The following is a 26,574-nucleotide window of genomic DNA, read 5'->3' as shown; positions in this document are numbered from 1 at the left end:
TAAAACTAAAAAACAAATTTCATGCTGAGTCAAAAGCCAAAGAATAAAAATGTTTCAAAAATCGGTAGCGAAGGGCCTGCCGAACGTTCAGTCCGAGGGGTCAAGCGAGCGTAAAAAAGGTAGCCACAGTAAAAATGACTTATTAGAAGATTATAGAGGTTTGTTTTGAGTTTTGAAAGCATTGCAGTTTTGCCCACCAGATGGCAGCCTTTGTTGTTACATGGCACAGTCAAAGGTAATCGAGCTACGCTATTTTTCATTAATTTATTTATTTTTAGATGCAGGGATGGTGCTAGCCCGGGCCTACGGTGTACTACAACCCCCCTCAGAAATCTGTGTTGACACAGTTAAAACAATCCGGTCTTTGATTTGATATTCTGAAATATATTTGTTATTTTCCCCACCACCTTATGTATCAGCCAAGCTCCCTTTAGCCTTGACAGAAAAAAAATCTTGGTGCTGTAGCTCTTTCGATGATAAATTCAATGAAGCTTGAAGTGTATGAGTGATGTGTCAACATACTGTCACGATGGGGAAACTGTGCACTTTGTAAATACTGTAGTTGCAGTGAACCAAGCGTGTGTTCGGTTTGTCATGAGTGTGGCTATGATGTCTTGAAAGATCACAGCCAAAGAAACAAAATCAGATGAAAGCCAAAAGGGAGCGGTGGCTCAAGTCTTTAAGTGAGGCGTTCTGCGTGTGGAGCCGCTGGACATGAGCCGTTGCCAATGGCGGCTTTTGGATGTGGTTTCTGCTGCGCTCATGGGAATAAAGCGAAATGAGGAGCCTCAGCGACCGCGTCATCCTTAATCACATACAAGCAGCGGGGGTTCAAAGCATAGTAGATGCCCCAGAACTGTTTTATTTTGGCGAGGGGGGGTTGATGCAAGATTTTTAACTTCATGCCCATCGATCACAGGTGGATTCCCCTCCACATTTTTGGATGAACCTTCATTAACGATTTTTGAGCGTCGGGGGATGGGGGTGCTGTGGATGATCCCATCTGCCCCGATCTCATTGATTCTCTGCATTTTTGGCTCAGAAGTGCATTGTCACTCATTTTTTTGCCCATTGCATCAGAAAATGCCATGAAAAGCCTCCATTTAACATGTGACAAACCTAACTGCAAAGGGATAGGAAAACGTTTCCCTAGCCTTCCTTTTTAGTACTAAATGAAAGAGTGACATGTGGTTCAATATTGGCAGTATGATAATTGACTGTGCAGACTAAAGCGAACCACTTTGGCCTTGAGGGTGATTTATTATGTTTGGACAATGTGACGTGCTTTGTAAACACTGCAAAAAAAACAAACTATCTGTAAAGAGGTGAGAGGAGGAATAAGGGTTTGTACCTCGCAAAAAGCTTTGTTTGTGTCGATATGAAATCAGAAGTGAACACAGTCAGCACACCATGCGAAAATGAAGAATAATTTATTGAAACAGATACAAGAATTTCATCATAATTGCTGAAAAGATCAATTTTTAAAAAAGCATACGCCGGGCATCCCAGAAATATAGATTTACTCTTTCAAAAGACAATGACGATATGCAAACCACAGTTTGGTCCCTGGATTAAGAATGAAAAGAATCTCGAGAAAAGTGGTCACTTAAGTTTTTAAAAAAGTCATCATTTGTTCTGACGCTTATAACACACATAGGCTTTTTTGAAATAAGACGAGAAACATTAAAAAATACAAAAAAAAATCCAAGGTGTATATACAGTATGACCAATTTCCGTGATCCTTGGCGTGCAGCTTCCTATTATTACAGTAATTATCTTGGGGAGGGGGGGGGGGGGGGGAGAAAAGTCTCTGTCATGGCGTTCCCCTGTCTGAGCGGGATATTTGCCACTATTATAGTGTGATGACGGTGCCATCTTCCTCCACCCCTCCCCTCGGCAGGGCCAGGCTGTGCCGCGGGTCCGTTTTCAGCGAGCTGAGGATTTTGTGCAGGCTCCCGTTACTGTGACGGAGTGCCGGATTGCTTGCGTGGTAGGGCAGCTGGCTGCCGGGTTGATTTTGCTGGAGGTTCAGGTCTCTGAGGAGCTGATAGCTCAGACTGCTGTGTTGGTGGTGCTGCGAGCCTCCGTTGAGGCTCGTCTGAGAGTGAAAAGAAGCGGTGGATACGACCGAAGCGGGGCGCGACGGAGGGCTGGGCGGCGCCGCCGGACCCGACGTGGCGGCGCTCTGCGTTTGCTGTTGATGTAAGCGAGACGCGTTGGATGCCAAGGAAGCGTTGGACCTCCGCGACGGCCGCTTGAGGCTGCTCTCGATGACGATGTCGGTCTCGTCGTCGCTCTCCAAGTCGTCCTGGTAACCTTGGGGGGCGGAGTGCGGGACTGCCCCCGGCGGAGCAGACAGAACCGGGTAACCGGTGGACCCGCTGCTGTCCGAAGACTGGCCCGAGCTCCCGGAAATGCGACTGCCGCGCACCACGTTGTTGCGCTGGTTGACGGGCTTGACGGTGACGATGAGATTGTGGCTGTTGGCAATCATCATGTCTGTAACCTGGTCCAGCGATTTCCAGCTCACCTCGATCCCGTTCACTTCCAGGACTTCGTCGTTGACCGCTAACAGACCCGTGCTTTCCGCCAGCCCGCCGGGAACCAGCCGGGATATGAAGATCCCCGGCACCTTCTCCAAGCCGTGAGGTGTCACGCGGACGCTGGTTCCATCCCGGATGTAAAATCCCAAGGGTTTGTCTGAGCCGTGGCGATAAAGTCGAACGCGGCGATGCGATTCCGGCAGGATGTCCACGTCGATAATGGAGGAAACCGGCCGGAAATCTTGCGGCATGCCGATGCGGATGTGCGCCCTCTTTCGGTTGATGTCGTTGTTGCGTAGAGCCGCCACGGTCTTTTTCTTGCGGGTGATGGTGTTGGTGCCATAGTTAGCGTAATCCATTTCTTCTGCAAAGATGAAAGGAAAAAAAAAACATTACGAAAGGGAAGTACACTTTTAAATCCCAGCTCCCGCCTCAAATCGCACACAGATGTACTCCCCAGGAATTTTACTTGGAGAGTCCTGTTAATCATTCCCACAGATTGTACTGGCTCTTACTACGGAGGCCTTTAAAGAAAAACAAAACTTTAAAAGCCATGTTGTAAACAAAGTTCAAACTACAAGTTAGAAATGACATGGTGATTGTATTCACAGTGTTCAGAAAGGAGGGAGGCGTCCATGTCGAGGAATCGCCGAGCGTGCAGGCCCTTCCCGTACACGGTCTATATCGAGCGATCCTCCTTTCAGATATCAGGAGGCAGCTCTGGGATGACTAAAAGTCTTTCCCACACAAACAGCTCAGCTTCTACAGTCAATGTTTTTGAGCACTGTTGCTGGATGTCCCCCCTTTGGTCTTTATCGCGATTTAGCCTTCTCGACTATCTTGACTGGATTTCTCGAAATCAAGGCAGATCAGGATGTATTGTTCCAAACTGAACTAAAAGGCTGAGCGTGAACGTAAGCCGCAGCGAATGATGTCAAGACTGGACCGAAAAGACTATAAGAAGAATAAGAAAACCTTTGTCTCACAGTGAAAAAATTCCCAATTTACAGCAGCAAAGTTATGAAAAGAAGAAAGCAGAAGAACAAAAAGTAACGGAGCTGCTGTAAAGGCAGCCGCTCTCGCGGCGCCATCTTGAAGCCGTAATAAAATAAGAACAAAATAATACAACACATCACAGAAGACACAAACAGTCATTCAATCTTTTAGTTTTCAAATGTATTTTTTTGAAATGTATTTGAAAATGAAATCAATTAGGATTTTGCATTGCAAGCCATGCCGGACTGAACTGGAACACTGAACTCATTCAGTACCAGCCAATTGTGGACCAAGTCTGAAAAGACGTTTAAAAACGTCTTTGGGAGTGAATGAGTTAACGGGATTGTACGCTATCGAGACGAACAAAATCAGGCTTTTTTCAGGCCAAAAATGACCCCGCCCCCCTCCTAAAAAAAGGATGAGTCATTCAGCAAATAACGTAGGTGTCCTGTAGCAGTGCAAGTCATCGTGTTTCTCCAAACGGTCTTAAATCTGAGATGTTCACTTCCTGTGTCCGTTTCCTGTCTGCCTGAGGAGGTAAGATTAGATAGTGCTTTTTTTTTAGGGGGGGGTGTCTCAAACAAGTCCATTCCTGTCGCGTTGCACCACGAGGTGCATCGCTTCACTCGTTTTTTTGTTTTTTTTGGCCCCCAATCAACATGCTTCGACTCGCTGCCTCGTCTCTCTCATTGTTATCTTCTCCACCGTGAAGGTTTCCATTGTCGGATTGTTCCGACAGTTTCTGGTGGAATGTGGTTTTTAAGACCCGAGATGTTCAACAACCTGAAAAGAGCATTCTTTTCCGCACTGTTTTGAGGCCGCAAGATTGGGCCTTGCAACCCCACGCAAGGTTAGAGGGGACGAGCTGGCTTCCTTGTGAGCATGCCCCCCCCCCCCCCCCCCCCGCAGGAATCTAGTCAACAGATGCCGTCGATGAACATGATCAACGCCACTTTACACGCAGGCTAATATTTTTAAGACAAGGTAGTTCAAAACGAAGATAGCCCACCCACCCTGCAGCCCTACTCATAAAAAAAAAAAAAATTCTCCTTTCGAGCCACCCCGTCCTCACATGCTGTTGGCCGGCCTTCACGCTCGCTGCTGACATTAGGGAAATGAACCGTGCCTTAAAAAAAAATAACAATACAATTAAAAAATAGCACGAGTGTCAAGCACATGTGTCAAATAAATAAAGAAAAAATAATAATAATAACAATATTAAACGATGTGAAAAACAATTGTAAATAGCACTGCGATTTATTAATTTTATATTTATATTGCACTTAATTGAACGGTGTTTGTTTTTTCTTCTTTCTACCCCCATTCTTGCTGCTGTAGGCTGTAAATTTCCCCAGTGTGGGACAAATAAAGGATATCTTAATCAACAGATGAGCTGCTGCTAACTGCGCAGGAGTCACTACGCCACGCACCATCGGTTCTGCCTCGGCTGGGTGGGACATCTGGTGAAAAGTTGGAGGTAGTGTGATATTACCTTTAACGGATGGCAAAAGTCACACATGGCACTTCTCTAATCGGGGTGCTCAGACGGTTTTGCTTCTAGATGGATCTTATAGACCACATCGTAAGCGGCAAGCAGTGACATGCTGTCCAGGCCGTCTAGCCCGTTTTGACCCGCAGCCCCATTCATTCGCATTCCTGCACCCCAACAACCCCTTGGACCGCCTCCCCTTCTCCTCAATCTGTACCTCCCTCACGATGGCGTGACAGAGTGCTTAGTGACAGAAGAGCCCATAATCACTGGAATGGGGGTGTGGGGGCATAGGGTAAAGCGCGAATAGTGCAAGCATGAGGTCAGTAAATGCTGCTGTAGTGGCAGTAGTGGTCGGCTTCATTCAGTGCCCCCCCGCCCCCTTCAAACACCACATTTCAATCCCAAGCAGCCCACTCAAAAGTGAAATGCGCTCTTCTGCATTTGCTGAGGATTTGGAGGAGTGTATCATGAACCTGCAATTTTGAGCACTCTAAGCGAGGGGGTGATTGCTTTGAGCCAAACGGACACATACTAGGGGGGGTGGGGGGGTATATTGAGTTCACATTGGAGACATCGCGGGAAGACTTGAGTGCGTGTTTAGAGATTAAATTGCTGCCAAGGCAAAGCGAGTGGAAAAAAAAAAAAAAAAAGAAGCAACCCAGACAGAGCGAAAAAAAACTTGAAACAGGCAAACATATTTGACATTCTTGCCTGGATGGAAAATATTGGAGGGGCTCGATAAACCAAACGAAATGTGTTCGTGCCAAATACGAGAATACTTCACGGGTTGTGGCGCAGGTGTGTCGCCTTCGGAGAATGTAAGTCAACACCAAAAGGAATGTCCTCGTCTTCTGGAATGATCTTATTTTGAAAGGCATACCTGAGTGCGCAATGTACTGTACCTGGCAAGGCGGGGGCGAATTGAGGTCACACCGCAGATTAAATTGCACTCTCGGTGTGATATGAAGAAACAATTCTAAAATGTCAACTTTCAAGACAGTTTCGGGACGCCTTGCGTCGGATAAATCTTCACGGTTGGCGAGACGTTTCCTCTTTCTTGACGTTCACATTGACAAGTTCATTATGCCTTTGCCGCCGCTGTCCCCGGCGTTCAACGTTTTTGGTTTAGCAATCACGGAAATGTGTTTGGTTGTTTTTCGTCGGCGCATACTTGTTGATAAGGAAGCGCTCAGGAATCAGGTTGGTCGGGTGAAAAGAATGTGCGCGTGACAATGAGCACCAACAGGTTTTCTCACCGGATAAAAGCTGATCGTCTTTGCATGCGTGCCGTTCGGATGCATATCACGCCGACTGCCCTCCCCCATTTGCGAGCAGCCCCCACACCCGCACTCGCTTCCCGAGCAGATTTCCCGGCACATCTGGGACGACTTAAAACAAGGCAACCTTGGACACACGGGGGGTGGGGAAGGGAGTTTCAGGTTCTCCGTAGCGGCCCGTAGGTACCCCCCAGCGACATAAACGGCCGACCGACAGCGGTTAAGGGCAAGCGTAGGGTGCTTCAAGAAGTAGAGGATACGCTCAACATCAAAGCAGGAGCATTCCCTACACCACAGGTGTCAAACTCGAGGCCCGGGGGCCAGATAACACCAGCCACGTCATTTTATGTGGCCCGCTGAAGCAAATCAAGCTTGTCAACTTGCATGATGCTTTCTTAACCCAAATTACATCTTATATTTAATAAATAAAAGACATATCATAAGCATTTTATGGAACCAAATCCCTCATTAAATTGAAACAATAGTGGGTCATGAGGCATTCCGATTGTTTTACGTACAATTCTTTACAAAATGGCAGGCAAAAACCACTTCTGAGAAGAGAACACGAACTAACGAGGGCAAAAAATGATGAGGATGCAGTTAAAAGTTAAATGATCATTTTTATTCTTTACTCTTGTTTTTTACATGATGCACAACTCTAATTTCTTGTGATATAATGTATTTTTAACATATTTGTTACATATTTTGATGCATTTTTTATGCTTTAGAAAACATTTATATCTGAATTTGGAACGAATTAGGGCATTTACAAGGAAAACGCGTCTCGACTTACAACATTTTCTAGTTAATAAATTTCTTCCAGAACCAATTGATTTCATAAGTAGAGGTACCACTGTAGGTGCCTTCTGTATTCCAGTTTTATAATAGAGGGTTTAACCTATTTTTAGAATTGAAGTACAGCATGTTCATTCACAAAAAAAAAAAGAGTGGCCTGTACAGTTAATTTGAATTCATTTCTCCACTTGAATGATTTTCCTTGGAGAAAAAGTGGTTTTGAAATGGGAACCACTCGGAAGCCACTCGGCTAAATTCCTTTGAAGACATTCGAGGAGGATGAAGCGAAATGTAGCTGCGGTGGAGCCCCGGTTGCCATGAGGAGAGATAGTCGGAATAAACACACGTTCATACTAAAGCGTTTGGTTTCAGCAGCAGGAGAGGCTGAATGGAAAAACATAAAAATAAACAATGCCCCTATTGAATGTCTCCCTGGCTTTAGCTTAACAGCTCAATAGCTGCTAACTGTAGCCGCTAAAGTAACAGCGATCCACAGAGTTCGTAACCTCCGCGGCTGGCTCTCTCTCCACGAGCCCCCCCCCCCCCCTCCACCCCACCCGCCGGAGTCACTTTCTAATCTTTCTGACAGGCTGGCTGGCAGATGACAGACAACAAGCAGACAAATGGGATTAGCAACACACATGCAGCGGGAATGCAAAAAGGTTGTGAGGTCCGACTGAAAAGATTAGTTTAGCCCATACCAATGAACAAATGACTCATTTCCTTTGACCAACAGGTGACGTGTTAGCGAGGGACGGCCTCGGAAGATAAGACAATATTTTTTTTTCTCTCGCCGATTAAAATACTGTAATATTGAAGCCCATGCGGGATCGATGTGAGAGTATCAAATGCCACTATTGTTTTATTGTAATAATTCGACTCTTCATCAAAGAAGTTGTGGTTTAGTGAAGTCATTTTTTTCTTTTCTCCAAAGGGATTCGCAATATTTGAATGTCGTCATGTAAAGTGTCGAGACAGCGAAATCAGAGAGCGTGACACGGGGTTGTCCAATTATTATTATTTTTTGTTGCGCCCAAAAATCATGATATTGCTAACGCGAGCAAAATATCGCAATAATAGTGGATTACTCGTCCAAATATGTACGATATTACAACTTTTTACCATTTGCGCTCTTCTGTCCCGAGGTAGCGATCGAGTAGAACGTAGCAGCACTAAACTATGATGTAATGTGTCGAAAGTGCAGCCACATCTGGAGACCTTCAGCACATTTGCTCACTGAGGAAAAAAAAATAATAAAAGGAATCAAGCAAAGACGTGCGTATTGCAACTTGATTTGTGTCCCGCCAGGGAAAATATTATTATTTCAAGTTCAAAGAGGTCTGTCATGTTCTCATAGATCCAATAAAAGCTTTTCCTTGTTGCCACGCTAAACCTTCACCTTTGAAGTTGACTCAGCGTGCGCCTTCTGCGCAAGTCAACTAACTACCTCTAAAATCTGCCCCCCCCCGCCTCTTTTTCCCCTGCATATTCATGTTCTGTTCCGATGGCACAGACACAGAATTGGGGCCAAAGTCAAGCCTGCGACTTGAAGGTACGGCGAGACTTTAACCTAAGAGTTGGATTTGTTCCGTTATCAAGCTTGTAACTCCTTTTACCTGTAAATCCAGTCAATGAAATGAATTCAATTTCGATTGATTAGTTCCAGCCTCCCAAACCCCTGACATTTTTCATTACAGAAAGTAGCAGTGTATTTGAAGTGCTCACACTCGCTGTGACAACGAGGCACTCTAAAGTGGCCAGCAGACTATTTGAAGGCAAGATACAAGATGCATTTTTGGGGGGGGGGGGTTGTAGGCAACTAGCAAACAAACTGCACGTCGCAATTGTGCCGCTGATGTGAACGGATGCGTTCAAATTCTTATGCGGTGGGGGAGGGGGACTTACTCAAACAAGTCCTCATTTTTGCCCTGATTTAAACGCCATGTCGACACGGTTGAGAACGACATAGTCCTCAGTCTTTGCGCTTGTTTTCAGCCACCATCTTCAAGAAACAAATCTCTGAATCCACTCGACACTTTCAGGACAAACGTTGAATCTTTTTGCTTGTTTTTTTTTTTTTTTGCCACCTGTGAGTACTTTTGCCACCCAAGCCTAAATCTCTTGCAACGCACCGATTGAATAAATCCTTCCAAAGCCTGCCCCTCACACTTAGACCTGAACCAAAGGATCACAAGCAAAGATCACTTCCTGCGCGTGCTGACACACATCCTCGGCCTCTTCCTGCCTTCCCCCGCCTCCTTTGCTTCACTGACTCCGTTTGCTTACTTCATCTCCTCGGCCTGCCCGCAAACATGTCAGTGGGAGTATTTCCACACGAGTTGTCATGCGTCTATTGTTTTTCACCGGCCCAAAGAGTCAGAGCCCGCAAGGGTCCTCCCGACGCCGCGCTCCTTTTCCTTCCTCTTCCATCCTAAAGTGCTGAGGCTGTCCGATTCACGCTGCCAAATAGGCAACCCAGAAAAAAAAGTTGTTTTGGTGCATCGAACAATAATTCATGGACGAAAAGATGTGCGCGTCCGATCACAGTGGGAGCCCCCCCCCCTCCTAAAATTCTGACCCTCTCATATAGCCACAATGCTAACCACTTGTATCTGTGATGTTGTACTGTCCGGTCACAATAAAATTGGCTCAGGTCGAGCCAATCAAAGCCCTCTGGTGTTACAGCAGTACAATAGTAAGGCTGGTAAAGCCGGGGGCGGGGTCAGGATGGGGGGAGGGGTGTTAGTGCGACAGCTTGTCCCGTTGTTTTAGCCTCATGACCTATATACTGTATGCTTGTTGAGCTGGATACTCATTGGGGCGCTAAACCCCACAAAAGGTGACGTCAAATGAGACGTGGAAATGTCCACAGAAGGTTTGGTAATGTCAGGTTCTTCTCCAGAGGAGTCAGCCAGCCAATCCTCCATGAAGCATCTCCAGTTGGTCCAGAATGCTGCTGCTTGACTCTTGAATGGTACCCGCAAGAGGGATCACATAACTCTTACTCTGGCATCCCTTCGCTGGCTCCCTATACACTTTAGAGTTCTTTTTAAACCCTGGAGAAAACCCACAGGGTCAAATTTGCCCCCTATAAATTCTGCTACTCAAATGCTAACCTTAAAACCCAAAGGGTCAAATTTGGCCCTAATCGTAAATTAGGATTAAAGCATTAAATATTTGAAAAACATACTGTATATTTTGGCATTCGGTGAACATATAGCAGTCATTTAATGTATAATTCATCATTTTCCAAAGAAGCAAAGGGTTCTTGGGTTCTCCATTGTTAAGATCCTATTATTTGGTTTTCAAATCTTCAAATCTCCTCCGCCCCTACACACCTGCCCGGTGACTCAGGTCTGCGGACCAGACATTATTACCAAGAACTAAGCGGCGGCTCAGAGGGGACCGAGCCTTTTCCGTTGCTGGTCCCTTTCTTTGGAATGACCTCCCACTGAACATTCGGCAAGCCCCCTCGCGGCCCATCTCAAAACTCATTTGTATTCTTTGGCATTTGACTTGGCATGACTCAGACTTGATCTTAGTCTTACTATTTGGTGCTTTCTACTGTCTTTGTAATTAATTTCTTGTTTTATTGTTGTTTATATGACATTTGCTCCATGTCTAGCACTTTGTATACAGTGGTGGTTGTTTTAAAGTGCTCTCTAAATAAAGTTGAGTTGAGTTCTGACATGGCCACCACAACCTAGCTCAGGGATGGACGTCGTACCCATGAAAGGATGCGTCACCGCTCGCTTGAACGCAGCCAACATTGTACAGATAAACAACATCAAAACAAGGGGCGGGCAGAGTCAAAAAACATCCTTGTGATCTGCAGCCGTGCAAAAAAATTGCTCAGCCATTATCAAAGGTACATGCGTTTGTGTACTCTTAGATGAAAATAGAGTGCGCACATGGATGCAATCTTGAGGAAAAGACGTTTAAAAAGGTCTTTGGGAGTGAATGAGTTAATCCAACCTACTCGGGCTTTCTTATGTTTGTGCCTCTGAATTTAACAAGGCAGCAAGTGACCTCAGATGCTTCAAAAGAGAGTGCAGCACGGCCCTACGATAGAATATACAGCGCTCTCAACGTGCACGAACTTCTTTTATAGAAGCAGCAAGGTGGGCTGGGTTGCCAGCGCAGCCGAGCCGAGCCACTTTGTAATTACGGTCTCCCAAAATAGCCCTTCTGCGCGAGTAATGCGAGCGAGTTCACATCCCCCCCACCCGTCGTTTGGCTGCAGGCCTACGGGCGCTTTAAAGATTATTAAGGCTTGAATTCAAAAGGTTCTTTCAAATACGTGCATGGCTATTCTTCCAATACAGGCAGAAATGTTTAACTCATGCCTTAGCGGCTGAGCGACATTTCAGATGTATCGTTACAGCGTGCCAGGCCTGGCCTGCTTGGGAGTTGAGCTGTAATTAAGGAGGAGCTGCAAGCGAGTGGCCTCCGAGCAAACCAGTAACTCCTCCCTCGCAGAAACCCACTAAAAACCCACTGTGAGCCCTGCTGCCTTCCTTCCCGGACTCACTTCAGCCTTATTCAACCATGGCCCTGCTCTGAAGTTGATCTAGGGACTTTCCCGAAGAAGTTCAAGACTCCTGGGATCAGGACTCCAAATTTCACTGTCAGGAAACGGGATCTTTTTGTTCTAAAAATCCGGACAACAAAAAAGCCTATATTCCAAAAAATGAATAAAATAAAGCCGGATCTTGCACACAGTCAGGAGATGATTCAATGCGGTATGACGTAGAAAAGACTTGATGGACACCAACAACAGGATGGGATCACCGAGTGTCTGGTGTTGACCTTCACACTTCAGTCCCCAATACACACAGGCATCTTCGCGTCTGTTACTGGTCTGAGCCTACCTCCCAAAAAATAGAAAAGTAGGAAAACTGCCAGGTCCACTTTACCTTCCTGAAAATCCCCCAAAGAACTAACTTTTAAAGGAACGTTTACAGGAACTACCTAGTCCCTTTCAACGAGTTTCTTGCTGGCTCCGTGACAAGTTTGATACTACCTCCAAAGGCGGAAACTACCAGAGGGTGGACCTCATCCAATCCCAATTTCAAGGTCACTTTTTACCGACACTGCGAAAGCGTGTCAAAAGTGGGAATAATATCGGGCAGTCCAGGCATGTCGGGTGTTAAAACTGTGTCCTTGCGCAATACCCGTACACCGCCTTGTTCATGGCTCCGATAGGGGAAAAACAAAAAAACAAACAAACTTAGGTTTGTTCTAATTAAGGCTCATCCATTCAACGAATTATAGAACAAAAATAAGCCTTGAGATGAGTTCATTGAAAATGGTTCCATGTTTCGCTTGGAGCTAAAGCACTGAACAATAGTTTGCAAAATCCTTTTTGCACGGCCAGACTGTTTGCTGGCTTTTCTAAAATTAAAACATGACATCAGACGCGTGTGTCAACAATCAATTTTATGCACCCATGAAAAAAAAAAAAAAAAAAAACAAACATACAAAAAAAGGCCCAGAATAGCAACAGAGCACAATTAAAAAAACATTTTTTTTGGTTCTTTTGCGCTTTGAAGTTCAACACTAACTCGGGAAGTTGTTTTATTTGTAGCTTAAGGAACAACTAATCACCACCTAGAGAAAAACAGAGCTGGGATAGAACTAGGTCAACTGCAAGTCATATTCACAGAGTACACTCGATCGAGTGTGAATCTTAACGTGGACCAATATATTCCCATTCGCAATAATTTACACCACGGTAGAGGTGGGTCGTCAATGATTACACACATCGAGTGAGACTCGACTTTTAGACGACACAATTAAAGAATAAATATGGAGGTTTGCAGAAAAAAAGGCAAAAACCGAATCAAAGAGGTCATATAGCTCCCCTGGACCACAAAAATGAAGCCGCGCATGTTGCCACCGTCATTAAGATCATATAAAACAAGTCCTCACAGGTCAGGAACAGCCTCCGCAGGAACAGCCTCCGCATATTGGAAGATCAGCTTTCGTGAGTTTACACCATCTGCTAAGTCTCCAGACTTGAATCATTCTGAAACACTGTTTCAATGCTTCAGCAGCTGTTTTAACCCTTTAGGGGATGGCAGTTACTACAGTGGACAGCTTATCGGGTTATCGGGTCATCAGGTTATCATCTCCGTTTTCAATAAGGGTGTGTGTGAACCCCCCACTGGTAATGAGACGATTGATGGAGAAAAACTTGTCAGTCACCAATCGAATTTTAGAAGAACGTGCTGGCAGATTAAAGCAAACCAAATGCCTGAACTATAAACCAAAACCTCCAACTAGCGAAACAATGTCTGGAAATTTCCCTGCAGGGGAATAGGAGGCGGAACGAGGGGGTTGTGGGGAGGTGGGAGCTGGGCGGGTCACGGTTCAAAGCGTGGTCGTAAAGCAATATGAAAAGCCTGGAGGAGACACAAACACCAACCAGAGCTTTGGCAAACACAACAAACCTAGCGAGTTTAATGAAAAAGACCGGGGGTGGGGTGGAGCCTCCCCAGTGGCAGTCGTGGAGGGTGACGGTAGTAAATGATCACAAGCCATCCGAGTCAAATTTTCAAATGGCCGCAGATTCACGTTCTTCCCTCTCCTGCTTATTTACAAGATGGATCGCGTTGGGATTTCATTAGTCAGAGCGAGACGGCACCCCGCTGTACGTCGCGGCCCCATTTTGACTTCAAAAGGCGTTTGCACACTTTTGTCATCAGCAAATCTGCTTCCAAGGAGGGACCTGGATTTATTCTCTAGCCACGTGCGCACGCAGCTGGTGGGAAGCGTTCCAAACAAACATTTTGGGAGGGGAGCCATGCTGAAGCCTTTCTAGAGGTAGCTTGGGTGTCTGTGCTGCTGCCTTGTGCTTCAAAGTATCCCGGTGAGGGGGAAAGAACCAAACGCCCCCCCACCACCCAGACCCTTGCAAAGAGCCATCAACTCCTCTTTTTTTCTGCATACGTTTCACGTCTATATCCGCTGCCCTATTCCAAACATCCATATTGTTGGCCAAGAAAATTCATAAAGCCGAATAACTTATTTTTGTGTGTTTGTTTTAACCTTGTGCTTACAGGAACTTTCACTCTTCTTCAGACACTCAACTTCCTTTGCGGCAAAAAAATAGCCTTGAAACCACAGGATGGCCCATGGTGGATTCACCCTGCCAACTTTCTTCCTCCTCAGGAATGGCGCTAACACCAGAGCTCGCAGGTGGGGCGGCTACAGCCCCACATCAGGAATCTGTGTAGCCCCAGTTCAGTCAATACAGTGAAACTCCTCTACAACGAAATCATGTTTGCAGCAAGACATTTTTCACAACAGGGGGCTTTTCACTGTAGCAAATTTGATCTCAGATGTAAACACACACACAAACGTATGCGTGTACTCTTTATTTTTATTCCAATACGTAGTGCATAAATATGACCATACACTTATTTGACACTTCATATAGCTTCAAAACACTTGAAGAAAAAAAAAACGGAACGAAATTGCGAAAACTACGATCAGCATTCTCTTTCACTTACATCAATTTCTTGCATAATGTATTTTACTTTGCTTCCTCCAGCTTTCATTTTTATTACTTTGAACCTGTCTTCAAACGTGAATGCTTTTCTTTTCTTCACTCCTTGGTCTGCAAATGTCCGCTTCATAGTCATTTTAGCAATGTAACGTTCAAAATGCATCTGAAAATAACAATAACAAATGATTCCTGGACGACTGTGAATGTGTAAACCAATAGAGGTCGCTGTGGAATGCTGAGGTTGGATTAGACTTTTGCGGAAAGCTTGTTTTCATTGAAGTGAATCTCGTATCAAGGCAAGAGCAGAGAAAAAGATTTCGTATAACGGAACAGGGTAACTTTTCGTCGTATGTAGAGCAGAAAAGTGGGAATGGCTTTCATGCATGAAAATGTTCTTCACACTAGGGGGGTATTTTCGCCTATATAGGTTTCATTGTAGAGGAGTTTCACTGGATTCTGAAAATCTATTTAGAAAAGATTTTTTAACACTCGCCTGACTTGCGTGCAGGCGGCGTGGAATCGCTTCCCGCTCGGTGACGTTGCGGATGAGCGTGTCAAGTCAAGTCAAGTACAACTTTATTGTCAAATGTGCTGTATGTGCGACATTGAGCACAAATGAAATGTGTATCATTGTCCGCCTCTATGTGTGCCCTGCGACTAGCTGGTGAGCAGTTCAGGGCGTAATCCGCCCTTTCGCCCTGTTCAACCCCCCCCCCAGGAGTGATAAAAATGGGGGAGCTGTTCCTCGACCTTTCTTTCTGGCTGCTCTTGCTTCCACTCGGGACTGTCTGCAGACATGGGCTTCGACAACTGACTCACGCTTAAGCTCTAGTGTCAGTCTCTTTGGGTAGCTAAATGCTTGAGGAGGGGTGGGGGGGCGGTTGGTAAGGGGGTCAGACAGATGAGGTGAGCCAAAGGCCTGAGAGTTTTGCTTGCCACGATACTTCTGATCTTAACTCTTCATCCGTCCAGAAACCTTAAGTAGGAGTGCACAAAGGATATCCTCGGACGTTTCACTGCAAATCGGTAGCACCTTCAAATACTGGACACTCCAGAAAATCCTGCTCATGCCCAAGAACCAACAAAGAACTGGCTTCACAGCCGTGTCCTTTGAGCTTCAAGCAGCTGTGGTATGCCACAAAACTTTAAAGTACCGTACAGGCATTGTTGAAAGTCATATTTTCGCACAGCTAACCATTACTTAAGTGAAAAAATAAAGGCATTCTAGTCAGCCCAAATGGAAATAGAAAAACAACAAAACACGAAAAAAAACAAGCTTCACAGAACTAGTCGTTTTATAGGTTATACATTTCCAGGCGTTCCAAGAGCTACACTGTTTCAGTCCTCGAATAAACAGGACGGAACCGTGTCACATTATGTTTGTCACCCATGTCGCGGTTCACACACAACAGCGATATAAGATAGAGAGGCTACAGTGCCTGACCTCTTCTGTACCCGGTGTCAAGAACTGGTCATTATCTTTCATAACTTGAACACAACTATAAATAGAAAAAAACAAAACAGGAACGCCTGCTTAAGGTACACCACAACCTCTAATCAAATGGAACCAAGAGTCATCACATTCCCATGCCTGGTATGAGGAAAGACGGCCTTCACTCTCATCGTGGTATGGCGAGCATACGAGTTAATCATCCCCTGGGAGGCTTGCAACATGCAAAAAAAGCAACAAAGCATGACAGGAGTTTTGTAGAGATTCAAAGTTGTCGTTGTCTTGTCATCGTGTGCCGAAACGTAATCAGCGGCGGAGGTGCGGGCCAGACGGCCGACATGGCCCGGAAATTTACCGGCCATTTGGGGAAAAAGGCACCCTATTTTTTCCAGAAATTCCCGATGCCCCTCCCCCGACATCCAGCTTGTGTGGACACAAGCGCAAATTCACACAAGCCCTTTGGCGTACATGGAGAGGCCAGACGTACACCGACCGGTTGGCCGCGTCCAAAAGCGCACACAAAAGTACACGCTAAAACCCCGGCGGTGCGCGCCAGCGTACACCGACAATGACGCCAACAAAACAGAAGATAATATGATGGGAATGTACGGAACAAAAATAAGTTGGGTCCAAGACAAGTAAGCTAACATACCTACCCAGAGGAAATTGGATGTCTACCTGCGCTCTTTTCGTGCTTTAGAAAGGAAATAATAATAATTCCTGGCGATCGAAGTGCAACAAATGGGGGCTTATCATCATTTGGACATGACTTTTTTCCACCGTGTTATGAAATCAAAGACGGAGGGAGGCTGCGAAAACATTTAGCGCTTCCTCTTGGCTCCTCTGTCATTTAAACAGTCACATGAAGGTCAGGCTCTTATGCAATGCAATGCTGACCCCCTCCAGCACCCCCAAAAAAACATGTCTCCAGTGAGGTTTCTGCTGTTGCCAGAGTACCAACTAAAACTTGGACTGGCTTCACTACGCTGGCTCCCATGAATTTTGTTTGATCCCAGAGCAGCTGCGTTCGGTTGCAAAGTTAAGCAACAGCAGTTTGGTCCGCTCATCTGCACTTGCTTCCATTTTTTTCTTTTCTTATCAGTCTTTCCGATTGTCTTTGGCCTTGCCGCTCTGTTTACGTAAACATTCAGCCTCCCCCGTCTCTTCCCTTTGTTGAAAGTTTAATCGGAGCTCAACCGTGCGGCTCCCCGGCGCTAACCGGAGCTAGCAAAACAAGCGGCGGTGTTTTGCTTGGGCAAAACCAGATCTGCGAACTCACTCTGTATCGTTTGTTATCGCGGAGGATAAAGGTAGATGCTGTGTGGATTAACATATCAGAAAATCTCCGGTCCCAAGTTCTTTTACACCCAAAGTAGAAGCGGAAGGCCAAAATATTTTCAGCTGAAGGGTGACGCAAAGCTATCTAGCCCGTGTATGCGATAATTGATGTGTTGCTTCTCTCGACGCCAGCACCCGACGGTGTCTTTCCGATTAGACAACGAGACGCCATTTACAATAAGAGACGGGCATTAACTGGAAGGTGTGTGGCGTCTTAATTAAGACGGGAATGTTGGCCGCAACACCTTCGCACTTTTGCTAATGCCGTCATGTGGGAAACTGTGTAATGGTGTTTATCTTGCCCTCAAAGGCTTTTTGTGCAGTGTTCTTGCTCACTTGGGTATCTTATTATGGCGTCATTCTCAAAATATTGCAATTACGTAAACTGGCGCAACATCGTATCGCGTTTTCCCTTCAGGTGGCTCGATATCACCGCATCCCATAAACGGGTTTTATTTCCATGATATTCGTGATTGCACAATGCCTGAATGGTGGGCGACTAATATTGTTGAGAAAAGATCACAAGATTAAAAGAGTTTTCTTCAGTTAGATGGAACCGTTGATGGCTTTTCTTTCTGCCACGACGATTATCACACTATTGTCTGTGTTGATACCGCTGATATCATTGGGAAAATAATTAAAATCGTGGAATTTTGAGTTTTCTTCAGTTTGACGGATACCGTGGTGTTTTTAAGATTGTTCTAAGACAGAGGTTGGCAACCCAAAATGTTGAAAGAGCCATATCGGACAAAAAAAAAAAAACCCAAAACAAATATGTCTGGTGCCGCAAAAAAATAAAAGCCTTCTATAAAACTTACAATGAAGGAAACACATGCTATATATATGTAAGAGACTGGACTGTCTCAGAATTGTTTGTTATTTACAACTTCAACGGACAGTTAAGACGGCGGAAAAAATCGTTGGCACCGCCCTACCCACTCTTGAGGACTTGCACACTGCAAGAATCAAGACAAGGGCACGGAAAATCCTCCTGGATCCCCCGCACCCTGCCCACCACCTTTTTCAGCCACTCCCCTCAGGCAGACGCTACAGATCCATGCGCACCAAATCCAGTAGACACTTAAACAGCTTCTTCCCTCTAGCCATTAACTCCTTAAACAGTCACTGACGTAGTCACTCTTCTTGCACCACAAAATGGTGCTACAAAACTACTGGTTACTCTGAAATGGTTCAATGATTTTGTTGTTTACGATGATATTAGTGCAGCGTGTTATACCGGAGACAAATTCCTTGTGTGTTGTACATACTTGGCCAATAAAGATGATTCTGACTCTGATTCTGATTTATTCCTTTGTTGTGCATTCACAAATGCCCCTGTAGATTTTATTTTGTGATTCCTCGCTTGATTTTTTTGTTTTGGTGCATTACCTTCGCTTTTCTTAGTGTCAGTGAAGTGATCATGAATTTCCGTTTTTCGGAGGCTGTCTTTGAACACCTCTTGAGTTGAACGAGAAGAGAGAAGGCACGGAGTTGAACGCAGACGTGTTTTTGTTTTTTGAGACTGTTAAAAGCATAAATAAAGTGTGCGTCTTAAAAAAAACAACACCACAGCTCTCCTTTTTCAGAGCTGCAACATGTATCTATATCTATTTGAGCTATATTAGCCGAATATCAATATCTTTTTCCATTTTCAAACATTTTAATAAAGTTCCAGGGAGCCACTAGATGTCGCTAAGGAGCCGTATGCGGCTCTGGAGCCGCGTGTTGCCGACCGCCGCTCTAAGATATCAATTATTGACACATGCAGGTACATTATTTTGGGGGCCGGGGACTATATTTGGACCATGTTACTGTGAAAACTGCACATTTATGTCACCTTTTTTGCCTTTTGTCTGCCGCAATGAGCAAGGAAGCCTTTGGGCCAAATGGATCTGGGCTAGATTAGCTTCCTGTCCCCAGTTAATTTTGGCCCAAAATAAACAAACGTAGGCAGCCCGCCCTTATACGGCCACGTCCCAATTTACAGGATTTGTCATCGAAACTGAACAACAACGTCGACAAATTCACGCAAAGGCGTCACGCGCTCCTTTTAGCCAGATGAATTACGAAATGCGTCAGGAAAACAAAGAGCCTGCTCATCCCACTCTTCTCACCATTTGAGCTCTTCCTCATCAAGCCAGCAATCACAACACGTCATTTTAGCGCTCCGCAACATTTTTGCGACTGACGCGCCTGTGGGGCGGTGGCATCGCGCCGGTGTTCCTTTTTTGGCGCAACGCAGACTGGCTCCACTTGAAAGTTGAGGCGGACGTGCTCGTGAATGCATGCAAACAAGCACGCAGATGGGGGGGGGGGGGGGGGGGTTAGTTAGCCTTTTTACGCTGGTTACACAAAGCAACATGTTTTGCATCGCAATAAAAGCAATGCAATGGAAGTAAAAATTAGCCGCAAATGTAGGCTAGGGATGTTTATTTACTCGAGGAGATGAAACCTATGAGCCGTGAGGGCCATTTTGGGAATAGTACAGTAAAAAAAACAATGTACTTGGGTAGGACTAGATACGTTTTTTACTTCTCCCTACTCCCTTGAACATAACTGTGTTGACTGAAGACTGATTTCTTTATTTTTACCATTTTATCTACCTTATTTTCTGTCAAATTATTACTGTATATGTTTTATGTTCAATAAACAACAAACCAACCAACCAACTTCAGTAGACCTTTCAGGTATTTGGACTTTTTTTTGGCTTTTGAGTGAGTCAAAGCTGTAAAAAGCCAGCTACCCTCTTTTATCCAGGGCTCACCGTCTGATCAGCCACTGACGCGCTTACTTTGTTGTCTTCCATTATCCCCCCACCGCGGGGAAGCAACAGGTATCCTTTTAGCCAGCGCGTGTGCCTCTGATCTCCCCAACAATGGCATCCCCTCTTCATGAAAGACGAGAAGATAAGCGTGTATCTCAAGCGGGAAACAGATTGAAGTTTGGAGTGTTTGACACCATGTGAAAGAAAAAAATTTTTTTTTTTTTATTTGGACAAGTGACCGCCCAGTAAGCATGTTTTCCAATTGGCCCCAATTTCTTTTGTGATGTCACAGTGACGGAGGACGCTGGGGCATCTTGAGTCGTCAGTGCAGCGCATTGTTGCATTGTTAGACAAAGAGCCACGCACGCCCGTGTGTGTGTGTGCGTGCGTGTGTGTGTGCCAAAAGTGTATGACTACCTCATGCATCAGGGGTGTGTGTGTGTGAGATGGCGGTGTCAGCCAGTGCCACTCGTCCAGGTCATCACAATGGGCTCAGGGTTGGCTTGCAGACCACCTCTGACATGTCAAAAGACGGCTTTTACACTTTCCGGATTCTTCAGCGTCTCTGGAAAAGTGGACCGCTCTCATGCTACTTGTACTTTTGCTGGGTCGCTGTGTGTGTGTGTGTGTGTGTGTGTGTGTGTGTGTTTGTGTGTGAGAAAGAGACGGTAGTGATAAAGTCAAAGCAGAACTTTTGCACATTGTGTGGTAGTTTCAGCTGATTGACTAGCTTTGAGAGTGCTGGAAAATTAATATTAATTAGGCACATTGGTATACCGGGGTTCATTTGCATACTCGTTTGCAGGCTAGTTAGTGGGCCGCCATTCACACTCACGTTTTGTTTTGTTTTTTTGTAACATCGAAATCAATGGGTGGGCAATAAGACGAGTAGTTCCCACTCGGCTGATGGGGTGTCGTCTTTATATACGCGCACACGTACGCAAACGGAGGGAGGCTCGCTTTTCATTCCCATCTTTTGTCCTCCAGTAATGTCTGGTATGCCAGGATACAAGCTTTGCTCAATGACCTGATTTCTATGGGGTTGTGCGTGCGTGTGTGCGTGTGTGTCCTTCCTTTGGATAAGACACAGGGCTTAACTGGGCAGACAGAAACATCCAGCCAATCAGAGGGCATTAAACACACACACACACACACACACACACAAAGTCTCACATGAGGTAAACAAAAAGGCCCGACGTAATTGGATTAGGAAATATTCCAACGGGAAACTCGACTTTGGTCCAGCGTAGCTATTCCGAGCCAAGATGCATTTAAGGCGATAAATGTTTTCTTTTACAACGTTGACTGCTTGTACGATCAAAACTAAATAATGAAAAGCAAAGGCCATGCGAGGGTTCGGACTAAATGTCATACTAGACTAAATGTCATACTGTGTCATCATCGATCATGATACAGTATAGCACGGGTGTCAAACCAAAGGCCCAGGGGCCAGATCTGGCCCGCCACATCACTTTCTGTGGCCCGCAAAAGCAAATCAAAGATGGCAACTTTCATGATGTGTGCTAAAATCTCGACCAAAATTTTAAATTCTCATTTGTAATAAATGAGAGTGATACTGTAAGCATTTTCTTGTTACCAAAACCCTCATTACAGTAGCTTAAACAATAGGTGAATGAACATTTATTCTTGACTTCTTTATATGGTTTCAGTCATAACGGCCCTGCAAGGAAAATGGTAACTATAATGCGGCCTGTGACAAAAAATTGTTTGACACCCCTGGGATATAATGTCATATATTAATATAACATGATCAAGTTATGATAACGGTGCAGTTTGACAACGGTAGCGCGTGCTAACTGAGCACTTCACCGTGTGGTAGATGATATCGCGTCAATATCAATCTTTTAGGCCACAAAATCTTTGGCAAAATATTGTTCCAACTTCTAAACAGAGTTTCCTTCAGTCACATAACATCATGTACTGTAGAAGGTTTTCCTCCAGCATACCGCACAATAGCTCCTCGTGGACCTTACCTTGTCTCTGTATGAAGATCCTCAGCAGGGGGTGCGCAGTGGACACAGCCTTGCAGAAGTTGTCGTCATTATTGATAGGCAGCAGGTCTCCGTGCACGTCGGCGTACCCAATCATCACCTCCATGTTGGCGATGCGGTGGATGTGCAGGATGAGCTTGTAGAACTCCTCGAATTTGCCTGGCTTGAGGCGGTCCACCGAGAAGCGGCGGAACTCGGCGCCGTACTGAAACGATTGAAAGACAAGCTTAAAAAAAATAAATAAATAAATAAATATTTTTTAAAACAGGGGAGACAAGTCCAATTAAATAAAAAATGAGCTAGTTTACATTTTGTGATAAACTTGCTTTAGCCCGAGTTAACTGAACAATCAAGTGGCTTCATTTTGAGCTGTGTTACGCACACAAGAACAAACAGACAAGCCATAAGGTTTCGGCCAGGTCATCATGTGACTCACAGACCTTGGAGCAAAGGCGAGAGATGTCACATTGAGGTACAAAGGCACGCCTCACTAAACCAAAATAATGCACCATTACAGGAACAAGCTAACATTAAAAGAACAGAAGAGACACAGGAGTAGTATAAAATGAGTGTTATTTTGTTTGCACAATTACGCAAGAATCATATAACCAATTTATACACAACACACACACACACGCACACACATTCCAAGGATATCAACAGTATCATGATACATCTCGTACACATAACACTTATAAATTTCCCCAGTGTGGGACGAATAAAGGATATCTTATCTTATCTTATAAAATACGATTGACATTTTTCAGACGATACCAATGGTAGTACGATAGATATACATACTATTGCAACAAAACCATTATCTACAAAGTAAACAAAAACTCCCTGTACAATATGACAGTGACATTTTTCTATATTGACTAATTACATGAGACATGATGGAATATTCACACAATATTTTGTCAATGATATCAGTGGCATCACAATACGGGGGATCTTGTTCTAATTGAGTTACTGGACAAAAAGCACAGGTGAGATCGATGTTACTAAAGAAAACTCACAGTCTGAAATTGTATTTTTTTAAACCATTTGAGGTTAAAAAAATGTAATCCATCACATCACAGCCTTCATAGCCGTAAACTAGTCCGAATGTAGGATGGCTGTTGATGAAACACCTGGGAGTGATGCATCCTTCAGTTGAACATTCATCACCTCATGTTCAGGCACGTTTGCCCCCTGTGGGCTTGTCTTCTGTTTTTCATGGCAAATTACGATGGAGATTCACTTTTATCTCCAACAAACCAGTTTGTCAAGCAGCTTCCTCATTGCCTTGGAATTGCATGCAAGAGTCCATGTTTGGGTGGATGGAGGTCAAGCGCGCCTCCTCACAAGTATTTTTGAAGATGCGTTTTCTTCAAAGATATCAACGATTGTGCACTTGCTGTGACATGATACTGTTGGTTTTTTTCTGAATAGTATCACAATAATATTGTATGGTGGATATTCAGTTACATAATTATCAGGGTGTATCGTATCATTTTCTAAAAAAAATGTTAGTGTGTGTGTACTCAGCGACGAACCACCCATAATCATATGGAAGGGCGAGTTACTTTGCGATGGCCACCTCTACTAAATCAAATAAATAAAATAAATCACTTGGGTTCCAGTGATGTTTCCTAACAATCACTTGTTTTTGGAAATCTACGTAAATCAATGTCATGGCATCAACATCCCACCGAAAACAACAGTTTATTTGATCGTAATTTTAATTGAATAAAACGCAATACTTTGATATTTGACCAGTGATAACATGATAGATCAGAGGAACTGAAAAAAATTGCAACACCAAATTTCCACAATATTTGAACAAGAGTATTGTTGTGGTATCATAATAGTGACAATCAGTAATAATGGCAAGAGATCTGTAAATTTTTATCTCATCACGAGTGTGATACTGATGATCAGATGTAGCACAATACGGCCGATTTGACAAGCTCGTGATATTGGAAATGTATATATGCATCATAGACATACAATATTGATTTACCGGAGAAAACGCGCAATGTGTTATTGCCAGTCATATCAGTTGTTATCACGATACAGTGGATATGCTTCAGCCACGCTACGATGACAAAAACTATCAACATTGGATTCAACGGCACAAAAATCGATAATGCCCCAAACTCAACCAATTTGGTTACTTTTCACGATTCATCTCTTTTGTTAGTCAGCGTCCAAAACAACAAGGTTGAATTCAGCACAATGTATAATAATTTGACACATGGCATTCAAACGGAAATACTCCCTAAATTCTGGAAAATTATATATTCACGATCCCCAGCTCGAAATCAGATTACAATTCGCAAAAAAAGAAAAATAAATGCAGTATGTCAAATAAGGAATAAAAATAGTCTTTCCAGTGCAAATACCCTTTCTCATTTTTTCCGCCTACTCGGAATCAAGTTATCGCATTTCGGCTTTTAACGCCAAACAAACATTTGATCATAACAAACAATTCAATCTCGCCTACCTTGCTTTTCACCTCCACTGCGTTAAGATCCACGTTCCGCAGTGGTTGAGACCGATTGAAGCTCCGGTTCATTTTTGATAGTTTTAAAAACACACACGAACAGATGAGGAAAGGAAAACTTGTGCCCGCTGAAAAGGGGGCTCACAAATGCAATGAAGTCCTTCGGGTGTGTTTCTTTAGATTATTTCCGCTCCCAAAAGCTTTTAAAAATTCGTTTGAGAAGACGACTTTCGTGCAGAAAAGGTGAAGCGCAACTCGCGGTGTGGAGTTCAACACTTGGTTTAAGTTTTGAAATGACGTTAGCTCTCCAGGAAAAAAAAAGCTGCCTTCAGTGTCACTCGTTTATTACGTTCTCACAGAAAAAAATCCATTTACCGTGTCCATGATCATGCATTAAATAGATATACACTCGATACAGTAACATCTTAAATTCAAAATTTCATCTAAAACAGAAGAAAAACGATAATAAACCAAAGAATAAAAACTTCATCGCAAGTGAAAAAGTGAATATTTCCCAATTACGCCAGTTCATGAACTCAGCATTTTTCGTTTTTAGTTTACGGCAGCACACATACTCACGCCGTTTACAGTACTTACTTTTAGGAAATAACCGGCCGAAAGTGAAAAATTATTTCAAGGTAGTTAGTGTTTGTTGTCCTTTTGCGAGTCATCTTTTCAAGCAACTGACGTTACTCCTGTTTTTACGACCTTCGAGCACAACGGCTGATGATTGGGCAGATTGCCACGTACTGATGAATGACTCAAACTAAATATACAAACAGGGATATAATTTCACTTTATTTTAATAATATTATGGTATACATTGTTACAAGTTTTAAATGGTGAAAGATCTTACATATTTTTATATTGTAATAGATTTGCGACAGTTTTTTACAGTTTACGGAATTTTAAAATATAATTAAGCACATGGCGCGGCGCCGTGGTCAACTGATGGTGGTGCACCAACGCCACTTTTCTGTTCGTAGCTCAAGTGGATGCAGTTTACAAGATTCGAGAGCATGTGTCAATGAACGATCAAACAAAGCAAAGACAAGTTGGATGAAGACCAAAAAGTGGTCCAAGAGAATAACAAGTAAGCATACCACAAAACTATTAATCTGTCATGAATCAAGTGATTGTTCAATTTGAGTTAAGAACCACATCACGCCATTAGCGTTATACACTTACATCGTACAAAGAACTTTGTGAAGCCGTAAAAATTTCCATCCAAGAGGTTAAAAATGTCTCACAGCTTCATGTGCTTCCTTACTTACTTGTATTGTCATTTCAACAGAACACACGTTTTCATACTCGTCAACTCATACGGTTTAGCCATAGTTCATACGGATTTTTTGTTGAATCTTACGTATATGGCCGTATCGCACAAATCATACGGATTCTGAAAATTTCCGGGTTTTTTTTTTTCACCAACTCCAAATCTTTTGTAAGTAACGCAGGATTACAACTCTGAACACAGTAATGCCACTAAGTAGAATGACGATTAGACATTAACCAGACATTGGTCTAACATTAAATGAACTCTAAAATGGTTCATTTAAGATTCAATGATTTTGTTGTTTACGATGATACTAGTGCAACGTGTTATACCGGAGACAAATTCCTTGTGTGTTCTACATACTTGGCCAATAAAGATGATTCTGATTCTGATTGTATTATGGAGATCTACAATAAATATTGAAAATTTCGTGTTTTTTTCTGCCGTTATTTTGACATATAAAATGCTTTGGTATGTTATAAGGATTTTTTTGCTCTTTATAAGGATTTTTTGGTAGTTTATACAGGTTGACGCTCCGAAAAGTTGACAGGTATGCGTTTTCATTATCTTTGTTAACAGTAGGCGTCGGGATACTTCCGGGTGATAAAGTGATAACTACCTCAGACTTAAACT

At 43.9% G+C, this 26,574-nt stretch overlaps 1 protein-coding gene and 3 long non-coding RNA genes across 5 annotated transcripts in view; 2 read left to right on the top strand and 2 right to left on the bottom strand.

Moving 5' to 3' along the window:
* LOC127604303 (uncharacterized) overlaps window positions 1-26,574 on the bottom strand; it is a 154,550-nt gene that overhangs the window by 19,343 nt on the left and 108,633 nt on the right. The window lies entirely within an intron of this gene.
* Window positions 1,415-24,898, bottom strand: pard6gb (par-6 family cell polarity regulator gamma b). The gene is made up of 3 exons (XM_052071186.1): window positions 24,666-24,898; window positions 22,160-22,382; window positions 1,415-2,907 (listed from the first exon to the last, which is right to left on the bottom strand). Exons 1-3 carry the CDS (start codon window positions 24,735-24,737, stop codon window positions 1,853-1,855), a joined length of 1,350 nt encoding a protein of 449 aa, XP_051927146.1. The 5' UTR covers window positions 24,738-24,898; the 3' UTR covers window positions 1,415-1,852.
* Window positions 13,507-14,466, top strand: LOC127604347 (uncharacterized). Its single transcript, XR_007963281.1, has 2 exons — window positions 13,507-13,974; window positions 14,167-14,466. It is a non-coding gene; the product is annotated as an uncharacterized LOC127604347 (long non-coding RNA).
* Window positions 25,604-26,574, top strand: part of LOC127604318 (uncharacterized) — a 35,894-nt gene continuing 34,923 nt past the window's right edge. For both annotated transcript variants that reach the window (XR_007963250.1, XR_007963247.1), the window contains exon 1: window positions 25,604-25,758. This is a non-coding gene — a long non-coding RNA (uncharacterized LOC127604318). The remainder of the gene's footprint in view (window positions 25,759-26,574) is intronic.

This window comes from Hippocampus zosterae, chromosome 7 (genome assembly GCF_025434085.1).
Source record: "Hippocampus zosterae strain Florida chromosome 7, ASM2543408v3, whole genome shotgun sequence".
Classification (NCBI taxonomy): Eukaryota; Metazoa; Chordata; class Actinopteri; order Syngnathiformes; family Syngnathidae; genus Hippocampus; species Hippocampus zosterae.
This window is presented reverse-complemented; position numbering and strand designations above follow the sequence as displayed.